At 32.1% G+C, this 25,694-nt stretch overlaps 1 protein-coding gene across 2 annotated transcripts; it reads left to right on the forward strand.

Annotated features, from left to right (window-relative positions):
• The first annotated feature begins 8,845 nt into the window (after positions 1 to 8,845).
• Positions 8,846 to 15,188, forward strand: LOC123671452. Of its 2 annotated transcripts, XM_045605312.1 has the most exons (7): positions 8,846 to 8,964; positions 9,028 to 9,144; positions 12,630 to 14,233; positions 14,312 to 14,505; positions 14,563 to 14,649; positions 14,707 to 14,784; positions 14,891 to 15,188. In XM_045605312.1, the coding sequence occupies exons 1-7, from the start codon at positions 8,953 to 8,955 to the stop codon at positions 15,094 to 15,096; spliced, it is 2,298 nt and encodes a 765-aa protein (XP_045461268.1). In that variant the 5' UTR covers positions 8,846 to 8,952; the 3' UTR covers positions 15,097 to 15,188. The 2 variants fall into 2 exon arrangements, with proteins under 2 accessions (XP_045461268.1, XP_045461267.1); XM_045605311.1 differs by having other exon boundaries at positions 12,630 to 14,505.
• The last annotated feature ends 10,506 nt before the right edge of the window (positions 15,189 to 25,694 follow it).

A 25,694-nucleotide genomic window follows, 5' to 3' on the forward strand; every position in this document is an offset into this window, starting at 1 on the left:
GAAATTTCACTATTAACCAATAAAAATTACTTATAATTTATTATATTCTCTGCAACGAACAATTTTTGAGAAAAAAACATTGAAAAAGTCTTATTCATTTTTCAATGGGAATATTTTATTTCAATTTGGAACCAAATACACTCTGTGTATTTAAACCATCGAAGTTTCATGGGTAAGTGAATTCGTTCTACTCGAAATGAAACATTTTCCTTATTTTTTTATTATTATCTTAGAAATATGTTAGTTCAGTATATACCAAAAAGGTTTATTAACACTACGTTTGAATTATGTTATGAATATTTATCAGGACTTGAAGGTTACGTAACAGAATATCAAACCATAATAATTATTCTGTGGCTCGAAAGTTATGGCGCTTGAATATTTTCATATTTTCCGGAAAATATCATGCAGAGAATCAACAAAACGTTTGACGGCCTATTCTGAAGTTACATGAATAGTATTAGTTCCTAAGAGCTATTCTGACGTTCTAAGCTATTCTGAAAAATTGATGGACACTCTGTATATGAACGTTTTAGGAAAAGAAGCAATAGTGTTATGAATAATATTGACGTGTCTCCATTCTAACACATCGACCTCAATTAGGTGACATCTCGAAGAAAGGCCGATATGCAGGGCGACACTTCAAGCGTTGGCAGGTATAACCCAATTCGCCCAGACGAAGATAACTTTTAACGCATTCATATCAGTTTTTCAACTCAACACTTGGTCGTCTGGCCGACCCTTCAGTCATGATTGTATACAGGACCTACGGCTCACGGCGATAGCGACTTGATACATACTCGGTCGGCCGAAGAAATTTGGGACTTCCCTAAGCATTTTGTTTGCGCGGGAATGTTACTACAGTTTTTTAATGTTGTGACATAATTTAATTATTGAATAATATGAATAATATTATCAAATCTCTGATGTTTCAGTGGAATCCACTGGGACCAATGTACAATAATGTATAAAATTAATGGTTAATTATAACATATCAGGTTCACTGAATAATGTATTCGTACCGTTTAAAGATATCGAGTGATTATCGGACCATAATTTTTAATAGTAGGTAACACTTATTTTCATACAACATTTTCATTCATCACATGAATAAGAAAGCAATTAGAAATTACTGACATGAGATCTATCTCGTAAGAAATATTTCTGTGTTATCGAGAAAATATGTTAATATGAAAACTCGGCTCTGAAAATCTCATTCTTGAAGGAATTTGCATGAGTAAGTTCGAGCTTGATAACTCAAGCTCGAACTTACTTATGCAAATATAAAGACAATTTCAATTGTACACTGGGTCGAGTGGAGTCGATGCGGGTTATTTGGAATTTTGGGATACATCGGCCAGCCGATCAAGAGGGTGGGGACAATCTAGAATCGAATCGCTTATTTGAATTACGCGATAAAATGCGAGAAAGTCAGGGGTGCACAAATTTTTTTATTTCTTTGCTTCATTTCGTTAATCTAAGTTAATTCTGAATTTTTTCGGTGATCGAATTATGGTGGGAAGTGTCAAGTAACGGTGACTTTGTAAGGTTTTCATAATGGAGATTACAGTTCCATAATTTTCATACACCGCCAAAAATGATGTGACAGAGTTACCATTTTCTAGGACCCTCAATGTCGAAACTGGTTCAGCGAATGAGTCAGAATCGTACTTTTTCAAAAACTATTCACAAAAAATTCAGTTGGTTAACCGGTAGCAAAATTCTAATCAAACTTTTCTGATGATACTGTCTGCTACATTCCTATCAAAACGGGCCTTTTGTTTCGACTGGATAAAATAACTTGAAGTTTCTCGCGCTACGGGTAAACCAGAAATTACCAAAGAATATATTCATCCGGCTATGAAATCTAAATTGTTCAGAATAATGTAAATACATTGTACACTGCTCAACGCGAATTCATCAACAGTGTTGATAATGAGTAAAGGGAAAAGCGTAGAATGATATGAATGATATGAAGTATTTAGTGAACATGTTCATTCTCCTATCGACACAAGAACTTTTAGGGGAAACAATGAAAGTGTTGATTCGGACAATCAGGAACATTTTTAGGAGCTTGCTAAATTCGCCGTGACGTTATGCGAAGATTCTGAGAAATATATATTTTCGTTCCATCTGTATGGTGTGAATTATCGAAAACCATTCATAACGATTTAATAAATTCGGTGACTAAAATTTTGAGGAAATTTTATAACGAAATTGACAGTATTTTTCTTTGGAATTTCAAATATATTCATTCAAGTACTAACTGATACTGTTTTAGATTCTAATCTGTTTTATTTCCATATAATAAATGTTTTTGTTACTAAAAGATATGTTTTTGATTATGTTTCAATATGGCCTAGTGAAGAGCCACTTCTCCTTTTTGCAAACATTTTTAGTTCTAATTAATAAATAAGTGAAACTGTTCGATCTTTAATGACCTTTTGAAAACTTAAAATATTTTCACCTAAATTCAATTCTGAAACAAGATTCGAACCAAAATTATTGAAATAATCAAAACTATGATACAATTGAAATTATAGCTCACCCGTTTATATAGGTGATACCTATTTCTAACGAGCCACTCACGTGCATTCAAATCATGTAATGAGTGTCCATTATTTTTCACAATAAAGTTTGTAGTTGTAATAATAAACTGCGATAAGGATTGAGATTTGAGTTGAACATAATGAACATTTGAAAATTTAGAAATGTTAATTGACATCTGTTGAAATCAAAACTATCTACTATCCACTGCCTTCCTTGTTTTTAGTCATTATTTGTACTGGAATATTGTGTACAGGGTGGGCAAATTTCGATGTTTTAGCACTACAACTTTTAAACCAGAGGTGATAGACAAAATCTGATACCCACTTCTCGATCTCTTTTTCTGAGAAACTATCAAGGGTAGTATTCATTTTTGGCCACCTTCTTTTGTTTTCGAGTTATAAGCGAAAATTGGAAAAATGACGATATCGAAAAACATTCATATCTCCGTTGATATTGATGATAGAGCTCTGAAATTTAAACATTGTACAGGCACTTTTTTACGTAGAATCCAGTGGCGTACTCGTCTTTTCGAAAGGGTTTTTAATTACGAAGCTATGACCCAAAGTAATGTTTTTTTAAAAGGGAACACTATATTTCTGTGACATTTTTTGAAAGCTTAATTTTTCCTGATTTCAAAAAAATGTAACATCGTATAGTTTGTATCAATATAAATAATGGAAAATGGTCAAAAACTTCTCTCACCTAAGTGTCTCAATATTTCTATGGTTTCAAATGTTGATGAGCACAGAAAAATTTAGCATTGTATGATATCATTGGATGAACTAAAAGAAAATTTCCTAGTTTGCTTGAACACAGTTTCAAATATTCATCTATTTAATTCGGTGCGAAGTATCGAGAAGAGGTGTCGACTGTGCATGGCTGCGGATGGTCAACGATTTTAACATCTTCTCTAAAAATTTTATACTCGTTCAAAGTTATTTCTGGTCAATTGTTATCACTATTAGGTTAAATATTATTTCTTGTTTGTTTCTTTCCTAATTAAATTGTTGATTTTAATCATATATGCCTTTATGTCATATGCTATTTGAAATTGACTGTGCGTATTCATTCTAGTGACCTATAGAAATAATTTATCAATGCATTCATCTCATTACAACTATCTCGATTAAAACAGTCGATGATGTGGATCTTTTCATTATTTCCGAAACCATTTTGGAATGAAAAATTTATAAAATATATCTAAATCCGAATTTTGTCGAAATTAGTAAAAATCATATAAATAATCAGATTGACGGAAGGATACTGCTCTTGTTATAAGAAGCTATATTTTTCTGTGCTCATCAACATTTGAAACCATAGAAATATTGAGACACTTAGGTGAGAAAAGTTTTTGACCATTTTCCATTATTTATATTGATACAAACTATACGATGTTATATATTTTTGAAATCAGGAAAAATTAAGCTTTCAAAAAATGTCACAGAAATATAGTAGTCCCATTTAAAAAAACATAACTTTGGGTCATAGCTTCGTAATTAAAAACCCTTTCGAAAAGACGAGTACACCACTGGATTCTACGTAAAAAAGTGCCTGTATAATGTTTAAATTTCAGAGCTCTATCATCAATATCAACGGAGATATGAATGTTTTTCGATATCGCATCGAAATTTGCCCACCCTGTACATGTCTGAGTCTCCGCAGATCATTTCTCGGAAAACGAAAGTTATTTAAATAAAATTTCTTCTCTATCATTACAAAAAAACGGGTTCCCTAGGTTTTCATGTATTTTCTACACCAACTGTATTATGAAGATTCAATCAAAATATTTTCTCATATAACCTCTGCTTCCAGGACATTGTTAGAAAATATATAGTTCCAAAATAATCTGAATTGTGAACACCATTCGACATAAAACGTTCAAGTCAACTATGTTGCTGAGACGAACTTTTTTTGAGAATTTGAAGTTCTTGTAAAATTTGTTTTAATTAAAATTTTTTTCCTCCAATGTAATGGTTCTTTCATATGTTCGAAATCAAAAAATAATTCAAATTTCTCGAAAAATTCACATTATTATTTCGTTTACCTATACAGTTACAACTATTTTTTCATTATTTCCTGTTGAATAATGGATATTCACCATGAACTCTATTTCTTTTGACTAACCTGACATCATGTAGGATTTAGTCAATAAACATTATTATGATTATGATTGAAAGTTTCTTTGAATAAACATTGGTCGCTCGTATCTTAATAAAATAAGGAAGGCCTGTATTTGAAATCCATAAAATAGAACTCAATGCGCGTACATATCGAAATAAATAAATAATTTAATTATTTACTCAAAATACGGCCTCTGGTTGTTTTTGTTTCATTAAGTAAAACAAACATAAGGAAGAAAACCAATTGTTCATAACGAATTATTCATTAAATGAACAATTCAATTTTGAATGTAATTAATATTTTTCATGATTATGAAAGAGCAGAATAAACTATGGAAGTGTTAGTTAGTTACTCGAAAATAATAATAAGTCGAATAAAACTTTTGTTTATCAATAAATACGCTTCTTGATCTTAATATGTTTCAGAATCAATTTAATTATGTTGCAAACAACGCATTTGTCTATAACAATCTTCTAAACAATTGACATAACAAACTTGTATTTGGACTATACGATACTTAATGCTCGCGGCGCCAAAAGAGTTAGCGGCAGGCCTGTTTTGAACCAATACAGAAAGCTGATTTTTTTTTTCATCAACTTCAACTTAATTCTGAACAATTTGATTTTTAACTGGCTTTTGAAGCAACCTACAAATTGAATATGAAATTGATGCTGACGTATGATGAAATCTACCAATAATGAAGTAATGAGAAATATGTATCTTTTGTACTATGTCTCTGAAGAAAGGCCAAGCGTAGAGTTTATCTGATTATTTCTCATCTACCTGCGGAGATTAAGTTAATATATATAATTTCATGAAATTGCATTTTGGATAAATTCAGATTTCACTCGTTAATATTCGATTTCAAAGGAGTACTCACCCTTTACAAGTTAATGCTCCGTTTTATGATTCCGTTTATAATTATTTCCATCAAATTGCACTGCACATGTTGTTTCTAGAATATTTCTTTTAAAACACGTAGTGGGCGAGGGACATCGAAGATTTCATATGTGAAATTTACCGAAAATTAAAAAAAAAGTCATGCGTTATCATGGAAATTTGATGGAATTTATTCTAAACCAAAAAGTATATTTTAATTCATGCACTTGTTACTGCACCTGTCGTTCCCAGAATATTCCCTTCATTTCAAATAGCGTTCGGAGGACATCAAAGATTTCATATGAGAAATTGACCAAAAAAACAACATGTTTGAATTTTTAATCAATGTTTAGGCAAATGGTGCAACTGTTGAAACAAAGGTTCCATCACTAAGAATACTGCGAGTAATGAAAATAATGATGAATAATAATAAGCCTGAGACAAAAATTATCGAACATCTAATCAAATATTTTTCATATAAATGAAATCATTGAAGTATGGATATTTTGAATATTTTCAATTGATTTTGTTGAACAATTCTAGGTATTCTGGGAAAAAAATTAATTATCGATAAGCGAAAATATTTGAATTTCAACTCAAAGATTCTTTCTGAATGAAGAAAAAACTTGACTCAATTCAACATTACTGAATGTTAGTATGTAGAAATATGTGTTCTATTATTCGGTACCTCCTTGTCATTCTTAGTATTTGGGGTTGACTACAGAATATTAGTTTTTTCCCATAAAGTAGGTATTCTGTAAAGTGAGGTATTTGGATATATTATCACTTCATCATTATGGAAGTAAGATTTACGTTGTCACTATCAAGTATTTTATACGGTTGTGGAATAATTCCCTCTAATTTTTATACGACGTTATATCATCATGTTGAATATTCTTGAAAAGGGAGAAAAAAGCGATTTCATTTATAATAGAAATTTCATGGATAGTGTGAATTTTAAGGACTGAAAGCCCTAAAAATGATCTTCGACTGGAAGAAGTGGATTGTTTTGCGTCATGCCTGTCAACGCCTCTGCATTCGCATCTCCTTATCTTGGTGGTACGAGGTGAAAATAAAAATTCCTATATAAAGGAAAACTTTTTGAATTCATTGTTAGTTAAATAGTGGTAGTTGTATGAACAGGGTGCAAAGTGATCACTTCTCATTAAATAACTGCAAGCAAGATGAGTTTCAGTTCAAAAAGGTATCCTACAAGATCGAGCAAAATTTTATCTTTGGTGAAATCCAAAAAGGGTAAGTAGATATATAGTATATTTTTTAATTTCGACATATCTAAAGGATGCTTAGTTCATTGTACAAACAATATTAGGGCATTGTCTCGTTTGACTCATATCCTCTAGGTATTCAAATCAATTTTTTTTTTATAGTACCTATTTACTGATAGGCGACAGTTAATTGTGGTTAAACTTTATTTTCTGGTAACAATTTTAACAAAATTAGTTGCCGAAACCGATTAAAGTATAAAAACTCATTCAAATTATGAATTCAAATGAAAATTGGTTCCAGGAACACTGAGAAATAGATCTTTTTTCATTTTGTTTTATTACCATATCGAAGTTTTCATACCAATAATTGATGGTTTTGAATGATTTTTTTTTAAGGAGATGTCTCGACGTCAGCTACTACAATCGAAGAAGTTGACTTTTCTACAACTAATTCACCAGAAAACTCAACAGTAAGTTCCGACAATGTGAAAATATTTTCGAAAATTAATTATTCAATTACAGGAAAGTGATGTATATAGTTTCGTATGTACAACCCCAACGGATTCATCCTTAGAAAATATAACGTCATATAAGAATTACCCAAGAAAATATTCACAACTGCATAAAATACTTGATAGTGACAAGGTATATCTTACTTCCATAATGACGAAGTTATAATATATACAGAGTGTCCCGGGAAGAATGCGACAAACCAATACCATAAATTAAGGTCATCATGGAGGACCCGTATCAAGATGTTTCAATCGCCTGAGTGCCTTCGTTGGGGATATACAGGGTGATATTCATCTTATGAGTGAAATTTTACAGTTCAATAACTCTTTAACTAATCGACCGAATAATTTCAAATTTTGAGGTTTTGTCACCCTTTCTATCGCCTTTCTTCAATATTTCTGAATTCGAGTAAATCAGATCCGGACTAAGAAAATTTCAGACTTTTCCTATTTTCGTGAATATTGGATCACTCTGTACGTGAACATTAGGATTTTTTCCTATTTTCGGAACCACGAAAAATCAATTAATTATAAAAATTCTAAATCTCTGCTTGGCACGGTCATACAGGGTGATCAATAAACATTCCCTTATGAGTGAAATTATTTTAGTTCAATAACTCTTCAACAAATCCACCGAATAATTTCAATTTTTGAAGTTTTGTCGCCCTTTACTATCGCCTTCCTTCAATATTTCTGAAATCGAATAAATCAGATATAATGTTCACGTACAGGGTGATCCAATATTCACGAAAATGGAAAAAGTCTGGAATTTTCCTAGTCCGGATCTGATTTACTCGAATTCAGAAATATTTAAGGAAGGCGATAGAAAAGGGTGACAAAACTTCAAAATTTGAAATTATTCGGTCGATTAGTTAAAGAGTTATTCAGCAGTGAAATTTCACTCATAAGATGAACATCACCCTGTATATCCAAAACGAAGGCACTCAGGCGATTGAAACCTCTTGATACGGGTCCTCTTTGATGACTTTAATTCATGGTATTCGTTTGTCGCATTCTACCCGGGACACCTTGTATATATGATATATCCAAATACCTCACTTTACAGAATACTTCATGGGAAAGAGCGAATATCCTGTGTTCAACTCCAAATACTATGAATGACAAAGAGGTACCGATTAATGGAACACATACCTCACTAAATTTCAGTAATGTAGAAGTGAGTCAAGTTTTTTTTTCATTCAATAAGGATCTTTGAGTTGAAATTCAAATATTTTCGCGTATCGATAATAAGTTTGTTCCCAGAATTTCTTAAAGCTGTTCTAAAAAAAAAACAAATGAAAATATTCTAAATATACCTACTGTAATGTTTTGCATCAACATGAAAAATATTTGATTAGATGTTCGATGATTTTTGTCAGAAGTTTATTATATTTTCATTACTAGCAGTATTCTTAGCAGGTAATGGTACATATGTTTTAACACTTTTTTTTTAAGGAAAAGGAACTAGGAAATGTTTCGGAGCATGCAATCGTAGAAAATAAAGAACTTAATATCAGTTTTCAAACTCAGGTAAAGTGATTACAAGCTGCTCTGCATTGAAATATTCAAAATGATTTTATTATATTATCTAGGAGGAGAGTGAAGTATTTCATTCAGGAGAGGGAACATCTAAAGAATTTGCTTTCTGCAATAAAACATCTAACATGGAATCACAGGTAGTTTGAATAGTAAAATACATTTCAAAACCATTAAATTGCTCGAATTTTTGTTTGATGTAGGAAATGGTATCATCTTCAGGGGAAAAGGCATCCAAAGATAATCCTATCGGCATAGATTCAACGGATATAGAACCTGGTTTAGTAGCACCGGCACAATTACCTTATAACATAAGTGGTGTGAGTTCCTATTTATTATTGATTAGAAGATGAGATGAATATTGCGGGAATATTTTTCCAATGACATTCAATTTAAATTCAACAAATTTGTTTTTTCTTATCAACAATATAATATAAATAATCACCCTATTCGAAACAAAGGGCTTGCGACATATTTTTATTTTTTCACAATGTATCGATTTGTTGTCTAGTGAGAAGAATCCGTAGAATGAGCTAGTGAAAAAGAGAAGGCAAATTTCCGGCTAGATTTTTGAGAGAATTAATTTGGTGAAAACCGCAACCTCGAAATTCAACTTTTTCCAAACTATAAGAGAAAGTTGGAAAATGGCATGAAATTAAAAGTTTCCATAACCTCTTTATTACTGGTTCTATAAACATAAAACATTTTACTTGCACTGTTTTCAGTAGAATCATTTGTTTTTATTGCCATTAGTTTAGAAGTTATAATACAATTTCGTGTTCATTTGAATGTAAACCATGAAAATTCCTATAACAAATGTAACCTCTTTTTCCTTCTAACTTCAAAAATATATAACATGATATGAAATCATCAAAAGTTTCATACGGTAATCAACCAGTTGGCTATCTATGATAATCTGTGAACTTTACATAATTCAAATATTTGGTGGCTACCAAGGCGCCCTTAGTGGCCAGCGAATATTTTGATTTCATCTTGGTTAATTTGCCGTCTGGAACTGAAACATCTGATGATATTTATAGATCTGAAATTTAAATATCATGTTATATATTTTTGGGAAAGGAAGAAAGAAATATATAAATAAAAATATATGTTATAAAAATTTTAGGTTAACATTCAAAGAAACACAATTTTTTATTATAACTACAAAACATATGGTAACCTATGGTAATGAAAACCGAATGTTTTCACCAGTGGATGTGAATCCATTGGAAAAAAAGTGAATTTTTTGTTTTATGTTTATACCGCCAGTAATTAAGAAGTAATGAGAACTTTTCATCTCAGGTAATTTTCTCTTGTTGTTTGAAAACCGTTGAATTTGTAAAGTAGCGGTTTTCACAATATTGAAACTCGAGCCGGAAGAGCTGTCATACATTTTTTTATAGTTCAAAGATACTCAGTTCCCCTCACCATACAACAGCAGCCAAATGGAAATTTTGGTTAATTTTTCTGAATAGGCGCGACTGTTATTCCAAAAGTTGTCAAAAGGTTGTGTACATTGAAAATTTCATAAAAACTAACGGTAAGAGACAAGTTGGCTCTTATTTCTTGTTGTTTTGTCATTGTACAATGAAATGCAGGGTGTCCCAAATTCGGTGCTCACTGACAGCATCTCAGGAACTATAAAACACAGAATAAAAATCTTCAAAGACCCTTGATCTTTTTTCCAAATAATCACATTTCAGAAGGCAGATGATAAAAATCTTGATTCGTTATCGAGTGACAGGGCGTTTCTGAAAAATGACTGTATCAAATATTTCGCTTCTTGATTTCTGTTCGAGATATTCGAAAAATTCTACAACTTTTTTTTGGAATTTTTATGGTTCATATGAAACTCATAACTGATCATAGATATAGCAAAATATTTCAAATAAACTTCTCAAGAAACGACTGGAACTTCGAAAACGAATGAAAATATCTATTATATTGTTTCTGATATGTGATTATTTCAAAAAAAGAGACCGAGTGTCTTTGAAGATTTTTTATTCTGTGTGTTATAGTTCTTGAGATGCTTTCAGTGAGCTTCGAATTTGGGATACCCTGTATTTCATTGTTCAATGACAGAATAACAATAAGTGAAGGCCAACGTGTCTCTTATAATTAGGGGAAATGCGGACAAAATGACATATTGTTTAGTTTTTCAATCATATATTTTCAGTTATTTCAATAATACTCCCATTTTGGTGCTTTATACTATCTTTGGTTAATTGTTTTCAAGTATAATAAGCTGAAAATTGAATTGACCAATAAAAATAAAAGATATGAGGAGTTATTTTGACTTCTAACAAAATCCGTTTTGTCCGTATACTACAGACAATATGACACACTAGTAATGGACATACAAAATATTTAAATGCAAGATTCGCAAATAAACGTTTTGGTTCTTTTCGAGACGGTAGCAAACGATGTATGAGTCCAGTGAAAACACTGAATACAACGAAGCCACTATTCACCAGGTTTGGAATTAATGCAGTCTTCGTCATCCTAATTTTCTTCTTAATTTTAAACAGTTTAGTGTCGGATTCTTTGTGGTTATAGACTTTGTTATATTTCAACGGTCTTGTTTTCTTTACCACCGAGTTTTTTTATCATTGAATAATATTTAAGTTACTTCTTGTTTATTTTTCTTGGGTGGATTGTCCGCAGCAGATTTAGCCTTGATTTTTGTCAAATTAGGACTTGTCCCCGAGGAAATGATGAAAGAATTTCACGACGAAAGGAAAATAATCCTTTAGAAGTTCCTGGTATATTGTAATCATCATAAATCGATAGGTTATTCACCTAAACCATTTTATTATTATTATTATTATTATTATTATTTTTCACAAGATACATACCCAACCAAAACACATTTGTGGTTAATGCACCAGTATAACAGACAGAAGGATGTCAATTTCTTCACAGGAATGTCATCATCACAAGCGGGACCTGAATCACTGTAAAAACACGAGCTATACGGCGCCAATTTTGAAAAAACCTTAAAGTATATTTTGTCCGCATATGTCGTTTTTCCGCATTTCCCCTACTCTGTACCTGACATTTTCATTGTTGTTTTTTAATTGTTGTTTTTTAATTTCAAAGAAAATTAGGAACAAAACAAATTTCAGTTTGAAAAATTTTTTGCTTACCCCATATCTAACAATTATTTTCATTGAAAACCAGAATAAAATTGTTGCCTTATGGGTAAGCAATATTTGTCGCGCAAAAGTGTTTTACTCAACATGTTTCAGACATCCTGTTTCTGGAAAACTACTAATATGATTGAGTTGGTCCCATTGATTTTCTTATTTAGAATGTCAAATTCTACAAAATACCAAAAATTCAGAAAAATTAAGTGGTGAAAATTTTTCCATTAGGCTGCTGCCTGGTCCTTTGGGACACTCGATAAACCTCGAAAAAGTCCAACCTTTTATTTGCAACTTGGCGTAAATGGAAAAGCTCCTGATAGTTCTCGAATTTGGGCTTTTGGAATTTTTTTTTTATTTATTTTGATAAAGCCACCGATAAAGAATTGAACAGTAAAAGGCACACTCAACATAAGTCGTTTCTTCAATGTTTTTGATTAAGAGCTTAATTTTACAATTTTTACGTTCTTTTTTATCTTTTTTTTGTTTTTTTGAAAACTGTTATTGAAATCGATGTTTTTCCATATGGCAAGTTAACTTAGAAAAATGCATTAATGAGACAATGAAAAACATTAGTGGCGAAGATTTTTCCCTGACAAATCAAATGCTAGAACTCTGCAAAATGTGCTTGTATGAAAAATATTGAATTGATTGTTTTTCAGTATCTCCACTCAAGTGTTCCGGTTTCGAAACGAAAAGAAAGAATTTGGGACAAAACAGATTTGTGTATGTTCTGCTTCGAAAATGTTACTAATTTCAGCCGCCATTTATTGCGCAAACATCTGAGTGAACCAGCTGTTAAATTTTTGAATGACATGAAAGTTGGTAGCATCGAAAGGAAGAAATTCATAGATATGTTGAGGAAGAAAGGAAACTTTTTATCGCCTGGTCTGAATCAAATAAAACCGGTGAGGCGTCCCACAAAGCAAGTTTCTGCGGAACAAATCTTACCATGCATTCATTGTAATGGCTTTTTCATGAAAAATTATCTGAACCGTCATATGAATTCATGTTCATCACGACCAGTAAATATTGGTGCAGATTCGAAAAGCCACAAGGCATCGGATGCTCAGACATTTTTGGCCTTCAAATGCTTACAAACGGAATTCGTGAATAAAATGAAAATGAAAGAAGGTGTGCTTGACATGAGATGCGATAAGGTATCATTAGTTGTGAAGAGCGAACCTCTTATATTATCGTTTGGTTCTTTTTATGCGAAACGACATATGCATAGTCATTTGAATAAAGTAACCAAAAATAAGTTGAGGGAATTAGGCAGACTATGGATAGATATGGCTCCCCATATTAAGGAAGCAAAATTCTATGACGCTCTTAGACCAGAAAATTTTAAATGTTTTGTTGATAGTACAAGAAATATATGCGGATATAACTCTTCGACACAAAAATTTGATAAAGCGCCTTCGTTAGCTTTACACATGGGCACGACTTTAAAACAGTTGTGTGACCATGCTTACTCAGAAACAATGCAAGCGAACAAATTCTTTACTACGAACATTGATACATATACTAAGGCCAAAGAGATAAAAACATTGAAACAATTAATTAATAGTAATTGGAATGCGGAAATTAGCAGTGTTGCTAACCAAAATTTAATGGAAAATCAGTGGCAAAAGCCTACTATTGTACCACTCACTTCTGATATAAAAAAGCTGAATAATTACGTGAAAAAGAAGGCAGAAGATTCTTCCAATATTTTGAAGGAGGATGAAAATAATAAAAAAGCTTTCAGTAATTTGCAAAAATGTTGTTATTCGCTTTTAATAACCTTGAACAGAAGAAGAATTGGGGAGCTAGAACGAATTGAGCTGAAAAGTTATTCAAGAGAACAGAATAATATAATTTCAGAAGAATTCCAGAGAAATCTGACAGAGTCTGAAAAAATTCTTCTGGAAAGGTATAAGAGAATAATGATAAGAGGAAAACGTCACAAGCCTGTTCCTGTATTATTTTCTTCAACCGTGCAGAAATATATTGAACAGTTGCTGAAACACCGTGACAATTTCGTTTCCAAAGAAAATATCTACTTATTCGCGACACCGGGAAAACTAACCTGTTTAGATGGTTATACTGCACTAAAAAATTTTGCCAAAGAATGTGGAGCAGAACATCCTCAAGCTCTGACATCCGGCAAACTTAGGAAACATATTGCAACGATCTCACAGGTGTCAGATTTGTCACAGACAGAAATGGAACAACTTTGTACTTTTTTAGGACATACACTATCCACACATAATAATTATTATAGGTATGTAATATTGATAATTAATTTATTATCAGATGATTCTAAACTGAGCATTATATGTTTCTCTCTCTCTGAATTCAGATTACCACAGGAGATTTACCAAACTGCTAAGTTAACAAAACTTTTGCTAAAGTCCCAGGACGAAAATATAGAGAATTCGAGTGACAATGACGAAAATTTGAATGAAGAATTACATTCTGAAGAAGAGGAAGAGGTTGAAGAGGATATTCCGGCATTATCTTCCGATAATAACCTAGCAATCGCAGAGAAAGATGGTAAAAGTTTCACAACCTCTTAATTGTATGCCTACTTCCACCTGATTCATATTTTAGCTTCAGAACAGAAATCCTTGTGCCGGAAGAACCAAAAAAGAAAAACCAAAATACCGGAGAAAACTTCAAACGATTTTGATGAAGAAGGTATGAAGGAAATATTTTTTCAATTTAATGATTATGACCTCATTGATTTAATTTTAGAGGAAGAGCGGCTCCTGAAAATGCAAAAAGTCAAGAGAAAAAGAGTGTCGAATAATTCAAGCGATTCTGAGGAGAAGGGTAATTAATCAACAAATAATTGTAGTTTTCATTCGTTTAATTGAAAGCCATTTTATTAATTGCATTTTATTGGGAAATTATATCAAAACTTCTTATTTTATCTCAGAAACACCAAAAGTGAAACATCCGAAAATAAGATGGACAGAACAACAAAAAAATGCAACTGTGAGATATTTTCAGAGAAATATTCATAGGAAAAAAACGCCCACAGAAGGGGAAATCAAGGAGTTCAAATCTGTTCATCCATTCATGAACAATAAAACTTGGAAACAAATAAAAGCGTTTGTTTTCAACGCATATCGAAACAAATGATGTATGTTTGCCTGTATTTGTGTATGGTTATAACTTTTTCGAAAATCAAGTTATTATTCCTGTTTTTTGAATTTCTTTCAATCTGAAATGATTTGTAAATTATACTCTTCATACATTTGTTGTTGAGAATATTTCCCTCATTTATCTCCTGAACATTTCCTAAACTGAATTTGTAATGAAGAAACTGAGCAACATATTATGAAAACATGTTATAACTCAAATATGAAAAATCATAAAGAAGAGATTGTTTAGTTCAAGAAACCAAAACGGAGAAGGCATCTGAATTTTTGAAAAAATAATTAAAGAAAGAATGACATTTCAGAGGAGGTTTAATTGAAATACTGCATTTTAAATGAAAAAATGAAACCGAAATTGATGGAATTTAGAATGAGAATTGAGTTAAAAATACATAGCATGTGATGTCCATGAACCAAATTCGAGAAAAAATTGGGAAAAGCACTGACGGTCATTTTTATCCATGAACCAATTGCATCTCTGGTTGTTTGTCAGCTCAAAATTTTGGACGAAGCTTAGAATTGCTATTATTATGTACACGAAAATACTTGGTCCGATATTTCGTCACTAACATATGACGATTTTTTATATTTAACTTCATTTTTTATCATTCTGATGGTGATTGTATGCACACCAAATTCGGCACGAAGCTTGAAATGATTTGCTTTGTACCTATACATACAAAATTACAATTTGGTGGATCTTTTGCCACTGAAGCATCGAGATTTTGTTTTTCTATAGTTTCCTATTTTTTTCAAATTTTCTATGGTTCTGGATATGATATCCATGAGAAATTCTGAAGGAAGCTTGAAAAGGTTAATTTTCATCCTCGCGCAAGTTTTCTACACGATTCACTCCTAATCAACGAAATATGAGTCGTTCATTTTTCAATATTCTTAAAAATTTTATATTTCTGGTTATGTTATCAGATCTTGATTTTGCACGGAGTTTGGAACTGCTTTTTTTTCACATACGTGCCAAAATCCACGAATAGCCAATCATCTTACCTCATTGACATATGTCAGGATTTTATTTCTCGATATTCCTTTCGCATTTTCTGTGGTTCTAGATGAGGAAACTGAACTAAACTTCGCGAGAAGCTTAAGATGGCTATTCTTCATTCACACGAAAATATTCAAGTCGATCGAATCTGTAATCTATATTTTTTCGATATTCTTCCTTATATTTTTCTGGCTCTGGTTGAACAAGGAACAAAAAATTGTGCAAGGCGTTAGGAATTATCAGTGTTCATCTGAACTAAATGCAAAATTTCATCGAAATGAAACCTGCAGTTTTGAATTATTGATAACATAACATTTCGAAAAGCAATATTTCCGGAACCTCTGATCAGATTTAGCCCGTTAACGGACTTGACTGAGATTTTTGCCATCTGAATCTACCCTGAAAATTTTGAGTATCTAGTGCGAAAAAATCGTAAACACGGCAGCAGGAACACCATTCAATTCGAAGACGAATTCGTCATCAGGAAAAACTGAATTTTGAGATCCTTTTGAAAAAAATTCTGAAAAAAAAGAATTTTAAAAATACAGAAATCAATACGAAATGATAGAGCGATCATTCGTAGAAACAACCACTCAAAAACTAATCATTTCAGGAAAAACATTAATGGAATTAATAACGTTGGCATAAATACATATTCCAAGTACCTACACGACATGTTCTGCATCTTGCGAGATCCGACGAATATGCTATTTTGACCCTTATTGATATACAAAGATTTTGATATTCATCTCGCATCTTACGAGATCCGTCAGGGTGGCAACGTCGAACGGATCTCGTTGACTCGCGGTATACCATGTATATAGGGTATATAGGAGAGGATCTCGGATTGTTGGTTTATGAGACATGGACCTCGTAGCGTTGAAATTTTACAGGGATCTCGTAATCACATTTTCGAAGTATATATATATATATATATATATATATATATACTCGCGTCTTCCGTATGATACGAAGCCCGGTAAGTACTACAGGCAAAGCGAAGCCTGGTTTGGGGGGTTTGGGAAGTCAACAAATCTTCTTGTGTCTTTCCGTTATTTTAGATGTATATGTATACACGTCTGTCGGGTGAATTGCTAATATAGGGCAGACGTATATTGAGAAGCCCGATTGTAATTCCCACTCGAGATATCCTGATGAGTATAAACACATTGAGACTGAGATTGAAATCATGACAGAAAATTTTGCTTACGATCTACAACGAGAGTTTTGTGTTGAGTTCGATATAAATTCTAGGAAAAAATTCTCAAATGATTAATCTGCAAGAAGTACAGAGTTATTCAAGAACTCGCTCCTACAGACACATTTCAGTTAATATGTAAATAAAATTCGAATTTCATTCAAGAACGATTTCAATATTCACATTTATGAAGAATTTAAGTTCTCAACATTCGAATTGAAATCCGAAAAAATTAAAAAAATATTATAAGTTTGGTTTTACGGGCTGAATTCTAGTTCGAATGTTATCTAATACCCCAACGTGTATATTTTGTGTTGAAAATTTGCATGTTGGTATCTTTCTCACTAAAATATTTTCAGTTTTTACAGCTTTCAGTTATACCAGAATCATTCTACTACTTCCCCGTTTCAAATGGCGCACCCAGTATATTATTGCATATCATTAGATAACTCTCTTTATGATTTTTTTTCAATATTTCTCTAGACAAATTTTTTTTCAGAAAAATTTTGTTTCATTTACGATTCTACAAATACGAAGCATTATAAGACTGTTTGCGGTTTGGACTGAAAATTTACGGGGTGTTCATCACAAGATCATGATCTTCTGATGAAAAAAGTCTTCGTTGTCACTATTTTTTTTGTAAGAATCGCATTAACTCATGAACTCTTGTGTTTTTACCTAATTATGACATATTGCTGAAATTATCATCATAAAAGCTATTTAATGATGCGATAAAGACTGGGCGTGTCGTTATTTATGAAATAAAGTGTGTTATCATTATTATTATTATATGGAGGTTTTTAAGGCCAGAGATAATGATTTTTAGCAAACACTCTACCAGCAGCCAGAACAACCTGCAAACTGCACCTTTCAACTCTAGAAACTTAGTGTGGAGAGTAAAGAATATGGACATAGACCAAAATGCTTTCCAGTTTGCTGGAAACACTGAGTATTCACAAGAAATTAGACACTCCTTTTCAGTTTTTTTCTTATTTTTTCGGTGAAGAAATTTTGAGATTTCTAGTGGACGAGTCAAATAAATATGGCTTCCAAAAGAATCCCAACTTTACAAAACCTGTAACTGTCTTAGAATTACGTAAATTTATTGGAATTCTTATTTTTACTAGTGTATATCATTATCCTAGTGTCAGGTCATACTGGTCAAACATTACAAAGTTTGAACCCATAGCACAAACAAGGAATCGCAACAGATTTGATAAAATTCGACAAATTTTTCACATGAATGACGACTCTAAACATTTGCCCATTGATCATCCCCAGCACGACCGACTGCATAAGACCAGTGATAGACTATTTGAACAAGAAATTTATTACTGTACCATTTGAGCATCGTCTATCACTAGACGAACAAATGTGTTCAACTAAAATTAAACATTTTATGAAACAATACCTACCCAACAAGCCCAATAAGTGGGGATTCAAATTATATGTTTTATGCTCTCTGTCTGGGTATGCCTAGAGTTTTGAGATTTACTCAGGAGCTGTATCGAATACAGTTATTCGATTGTTACGACCAGTACCAAGGCACGTCAATCACATAACTTATTTTGACAATTTTTATTCCTCTGCTACATTACTTGACCAACGAAGGTATTTATTGTCTTGGAACAGTACAGAGAAACAGGCTTGGAAAGTCGTGCAAGTTGCCGGAGAAACAGAAAATTATGAAGTCTAACGTACCCAGAGGAACATATCAAGAAAATGTGCCCAAGTTGCAAAATTGATCACTAAAAGAACGAAATTATTTCATAATTATCGTAAAGTGCCGAATGAAAGAATAAAATAATTTTTTAATGCGTGTGAATACGACCATTTTGTCATATAATGGAGGGATTTCTATAATGCTGTTGTATAGACGTTCTTACAACTAATATTATACGATAAATAAATAGTGTAAGTATATAAATTTTATAACAGTTGCATAATGTACTATAAAATTCCTATAGAATAATTATAAAACAGTGTTATACAGATTATAATACGGTTGCATAGCTATTGTATTACTTATAATACCGACGTTAAAAGATGGTTGTAAAGGAAGCTGTATAAATTGTTGCATTAGAGTTGCTTAAGAAAAGTAATAAAATTTTTGCTTTATGCAGAAGTAAAACATTACACAATAATTATACAATTATTTTATAATCATCTTATAACTACAACAGTATTCTCTCTTATGAAGAGCTTATAGAATAAAAATGTAGTTCCCAGGAATAAATTTATCCCAAGTTCTGCATTATAAAATCTATTCTTTTCATCTATATGTAAGGAGACTGTTGTATGTTATCAAGTTACATTGTACTGGAATCCCAAGAGGATGAAGAAGATAAATTGAAAATAGTGAATATGATAAAGATTGAAGATATTTTGGCAGATCAAGGAGAAAACAAAGATTTAAAAAATAACAGGAATAAATTTATTTCCCAAAATAGTCTATATTACAAGAAAGTAAGAAATAAAGAAAAGATTATACTGTCGGAAGAGTTTTGTGAAAAACTTATAGAGAATACCCACAAGAATTTTTGTCACATAGGGATAAAACAAATGCAAAGCAAAATACTCCCTTATTACACATCAGAGAATGTATTGAAGAATATTAAGAAAATTTGTAAGTGTTGTGAAATTTGCATAAAAAATAAATCGAGACAAGAGAAAATTGGTCTGTTATCGCATCTAGGTCCTGCAGAAAAACCGTTTGAAATAGTTTCAATAGACACAATAGGAGGATTCGGTGGCTCGCGGTCCACTAAGAAATATTTACATCTGCTAGTAGACCATTTCACGAGATTTGCTTACATAATGACATCAAAAACACAAAACTCAAATGATTTCATCAAGCTTATAGAAAATGTAATTCAAGATTATAATATTGGAACACTTCTTACTGATCAGTATCCGGGTATAAATTCTAAGGATTTTAAGAATTTCCTAGAAGAGAAAAACATCACAATGATTTTCACTGCAGTGAATGCACCATTCTCCAATGGTTTGAATGAAACACTAAATCAAACGTTAGTTAATAAAATAAGATGTGCAATGAATGAAAAAAATAACAGATACGCATGGACAAGAGTAGCTCATAATTGTGTCGAAAAGTACAATGAGACTGAACACACAGTTACTGGATTCAGTCCTAAATATTTATTACAAGGAGACGATACTTCAATATTACCAAATGAACTAAGGAAAGCGAAGGACAAGAATAACCTAGAAAAGGATAGGAAAATTGCCTTAAAAAATAGTAATAGATACCATGAATACAATAAGAGAATATATGACAAGAACAGAAGGGAATACGATTTCAAAGTTGGCGACTCAGTATATGTTGAAAATGGTAATAAACTGAATCGAAAAAAATTAGACCAATTAAGAATTGGACCTTATATAATATTGAAAAAATTATCACAATCAATTTTTGAAATTAATACAGGACATAGAAAATCAGAATCGAATTTGTTTCATATTTCTAAATTGATTCCGATTCCTAATATAGAAGTAGCAGATGAAGGATGATATCGATTGTTTAGTAGTTTTGTACCAAAACTGTCTTCCTAGGGGGGGAGATGTAAGGAGACTGTTGTATGTTATCAAGTTACATTGTATGTCAAAGTGACAGAATAATTAAAACTGAATTTTGTATTAGAGAGAATTTGAATGCTGAATTGAATTGATTGAATAATTAACTTTGAATGTTGTTTCTTTTATTTCAGGTATGTTTTATAATTAATTAAATTGTGTTACTACCTGTTGTATTTTCCATGATAAAAAAATAAACTTTTATTTCAGAGAAACACTTCAATTGATTATTCAGTGACAGTTGTATTTTTTTTGGGATATAACATTATATATATATTAAAGAACATTATACACATAACCCAATAAAAATTTACACGGGTTTTGTAGCAGGTTTCGTTTACAAAATGCATTCGGCAATATCTGAATGGAAACGAATAAAAAAAAGTGGTCATTTCAAAAGATCAGTAAAAAAGAAATACCATAAAATACTTCAGAATTGCAGTACCCGTGATCAACCTCTAGTTGAAGTCGAATGTAACGAAGAGGCTAATCTAGAAGGAACAATAATTATAGCTGCAGCCAGCAGTGATAATACTGAGGAAAAATCCAAAGTAAATGAATACGAACATGATATGTCAAAAGGAAGCGTCGACATTAATAGTGCTGAGGAAGAAAACATCGACAACAAAAATTTGGGGCATTCTCTATCTGATATCGAAAAGAAGATTAAAATAAAAGAACAACTCAAGATGTGGGCAACGTCTCTTTCAATATCAATTATTCTGCATTTTCGTTATATGGAACCTGGCTATTCCTTATCTTCTTCCTACAGATCCAAGGACATTCCTAAAGACTCCCCAACAAGTTGAACTGGTAACACTTGAAAATGGAACGTATTGGCACAATGGTCTAGAATCCAACCTAATAATTTGCTAGGAAAAATATTCTCATATAGAATCTATTTTCTTTAATGTAAACATAAATGGACTTCCAATATATAAGTTCAAAGTGCGAATTTTGGCCCATTTTATGTAACATACACGATATCCCAGAAGTTAAACCTTTTATTATAGGAATCTATAGTGGCACTGGAAAATCTTCTAATATTAACAGTTATCTGCGAGATTTTGTGAGCGAGGCAAAACAAGTGCTTACGAATGGAATTTTTGTTGAGCGCCACAAAAAGAAAATTCAAGTAAAAATTCGATGTTTTATTGCAGATTCTCCCGCGCGAGCTTTCATCAAAGGTGATTATTTTTATGACAATTTTTTTTAACATTAATTTTTAATTATTTTCGGGAGTAGCGAATTTTAATGCCAAACATATCCAAATCCAATAATTTGAGTTTAGTTCACGCGTGGAAAGAATCTGTATGCAGAAGTTATTCGAAACGCAATATAACTAAATAATTGTTTACTGTTGAACGGTACGCATGTTAAGCGATACTTCTGTCCTATTATATGTAGTTTGCAACCGCGCTATAGGATAACACGCAAATCTAACGTGCAATGTTGCTAGTTTAGGCAGTATGTAGTTATAACATACATAAAATTAGTAGCAATAAATAGGTGGACAATTTATTTTATTATGATACCTATATCTTGTAGTTCAAGATGTTCTTAATGCACCTATAATGTATGTTTTGGCAATTCTATTATGAAAAGTCTTGTATTTGATACCGATTGTCATAAAGGGGTTCATTCATTCATATTCAAAAGCAAAACGGCTAAAACATTCGGAATAACATGGAATTCCGACAGTGACGAACTTGAATACGCAATAAATAAAAAGTGTGAACAAAGGAGAGTTACCAAGAGGATAATTCTGTCGACAATAGCACAAATATTTGACCTACTCGGACTACTCGGACCGATAGTAGTAAAGGCTAAAATGATCATGCAACATCTTTGGCAAATCAAGCTAGACTGGGACGAATCGGTTCCAGAAGACATATATACGACATGGAATAATTTTTACCAGAATATCAATGACATCAATAAAATAAAAATATCAAGACAAGTTGCACATCCGCATTTTAAAAGCATTCAACTACATTGTTTTTCTGATGCATCTGAAAAAGCTTACAGAGGTGCCATCTATGTTAGATCGAAAGACATGGAAGGAAATTATTACACTCAATTATTATGCGCAAAATCCATAGTGGCACCACTGAAACAAATTACCATACCTAAATTGGAGCTTTCTGGTGCACTCCTGATAAGTCAATTGTCTGATAAAATCAAAAAGATTTTAAAATTACCCATAGATGATATATTTTACTATACAGATTCTACAATCGTATTAGGCTGGATTTCCAGTGAAGCCAGAGAATGGAAACCATTCATTTCGAATCGCATTTCAGAAATACAGACCTTAACGGATCTTAAAAAATGGAGACATTGTAGTGGAAATATGAATTCTGCAGATATTATTAGCAGAGGTTCTAATGCGAATGAGTTAAATCAAAATTGTCTATGGTGGTAAGGACCATCTTTTCTAAAGCAAAATCAATCAACCTGGTCTAATCATCATTTTCCTCAGAACATTAAAGATCTACCAGAACGAAAGGTAATCACTCATACGTTTCATGCATTATCTGACAAAAAGCGAACAAAGACATTTTCAAATTATACTCATCATTCTTGAAATTACAACGAGTAGTAGCTCATATTTTGCGTTTTAAGACAAATTCATTATCTAAATCAATGGAACTGAGAGAGTTTTAGGAAACCTTAATGTCGATGAACTCGAAAAATCATTTAACTTAGAATAGCTCAATCACATGAATTTAAGCAGGAAATACAATTATTGAAGAAGGAACATACGTTAAACAAATCCAGTAAACTCATTTCGCTAAACCCATTCATCGACAAAAATGATATCATCAGAGTTGGGGGTCGATTAAATAACGCGAATATTGCTGGTAACCGGAAACACCCAATAATACTTCCCAAAAATCATCCTTTAACTGATCTTATTATTCGACATGAGCATTACAATCATTTACATGTAGGTCCGCAGGCCTTACTAGCTATCTTACGAACTCGTTTCTGGCCAATTTCCGGTAGAAATTCAGTGAAAAATATATTGAGAAAATGCATGACATGCTTTCGAGTCAAACCAAAAACGTACCAACAAATTATGGGAGATTTACCTGCATCCCGCGTCACTCCCACTCGAGTTTTCAACATATGCGGTACTGACTTCGCTGGTCCATTCGAAATCAAATCAGGTAAACTCAGAGGTTGCAAAATAGTAAAGGCTTTCATGTGTGTCGTCATATGTTTTGTAACGCGAGCAGTACATTTAGAAGTCGTATCTGATCTCACGACACATTCTTTCATGAATTGTCTTAAAAGATTTTTTGCCAGACGTGGTAGATGCTCCGATATTTACAGCGATAACGGAACTAATTTTGTTGGAACCGCAAATGAAATACAAACATTTACTGAATTCATCAATAACGCCCAAATGAAACAAAATATCACGAATTACCTAGCACAAGAAGGTATCACTTGGCACTTTATACCTGCAAGGTCTCCACATTTTGGAGGTCTGTGGGGAAACAGCTGTGAAATCAGCTAAATTTCATTTGAAAAGAGTCGTAGGAAATCGCATTCTGTCCTATGAAGAATTTGAAACCGTGGTTGTTCAAGTTGAATGTTGTTTAAATTCCCATCCTATATCTCCTTTGTCAGACAATTCTGATGATCTTCATGCCTTAACACCTAGTCATTTCCTTATTGGTTATTCATTCGCATCGTTACCGCAAGAAGATATGAGAAACAAAAATTCAAACAGATTGAGCAGATATCAACTTCTTACTCAAATTATGCAGCATTATTGGACTCGTTGGTCCACAGAATACCTCGCAAATTTACAACAACGAATCAAATAGAAGACACAGGGACCTAGCACTATCAAGGAAGGTGCTTTGGTACTAATGCGGGACGAGAATACTCCACCATTAAAATGGCAACTAGGCAGAATAACCGAACTTTTTCCTGGCAAAGACCACATTGTGCGAGTAGTGAATGTGAAAACAAGTGAAGGTGTAGTTAAACGTGAAGTCCAAAAACTATGTCCTTTACGCATGGAAGAAAATTGACTTTGACAAAAGCATTTTCAAAATTTTTCTTTCAATTGTACAAATTGTTTATTTAACCATGTTTATTAATGACCTTATGTATGTTTGTATATATTTTGAATATGTATGTATTTTGATAACATTTTCATTTGTTTTGAAAGCTAGAGCTTTCAAGGTGGGCGGTATGTTTAGAATTAACATAATCAGTTTGAACCCTTATCATACTCCGCCTATGGGTTTCATAGATTTTTCTAGAAACTGTAGGGCCGTGTGCAACCAACCCCACTTGAAACAACCTGACACCCTGCGAGTCTATGCAGGAACGCAAGTTATTTAGTTCATTATACAGTCCAGTAGCATAAGCATATATATATATATATATATATATATATATATATATATATATATATATATATATATATATTTGAATTCATTTTTACCTAGTTCTTTATAACATGTAAAGGACTTATTCATTGGGTATCTAGGTTGAAGTTTAACTTCGATGTTTATTGTTTACAAACGTTTCGGCAAATCCGCCTTCTTCAGTGTAAAATATCAATTAAAATGGACATTACAATCTAAAAATTGCATACATTAATTAAATAAATAAAAATTATTGCAAAATATCTCACAAATTTTCATCTTTGTTGTAAACAATAAACATCGAAGTTAAACTTCAACCTAGATACCCAATGAATAAGTCCTTTACATATATATATATATATATATATATATATATATATATTTGATTAGTTAACAGT

Source organism: Harmonia axyridis, chromosome 1 (genome assembly GCF_914767665.1).
Source record: "Harmonia axyridis chromosome 1, icHarAxyr1.1, whole genome shotgun sequence".
In the NCBI taxonomy this organism is placed as follows: domain Eukaryota; kingdom Metazoa; phylum Arthropoda; class Insecta; order Coleoptera; family Coccinellidae; genus Harmonia; species Harmonia axyridis.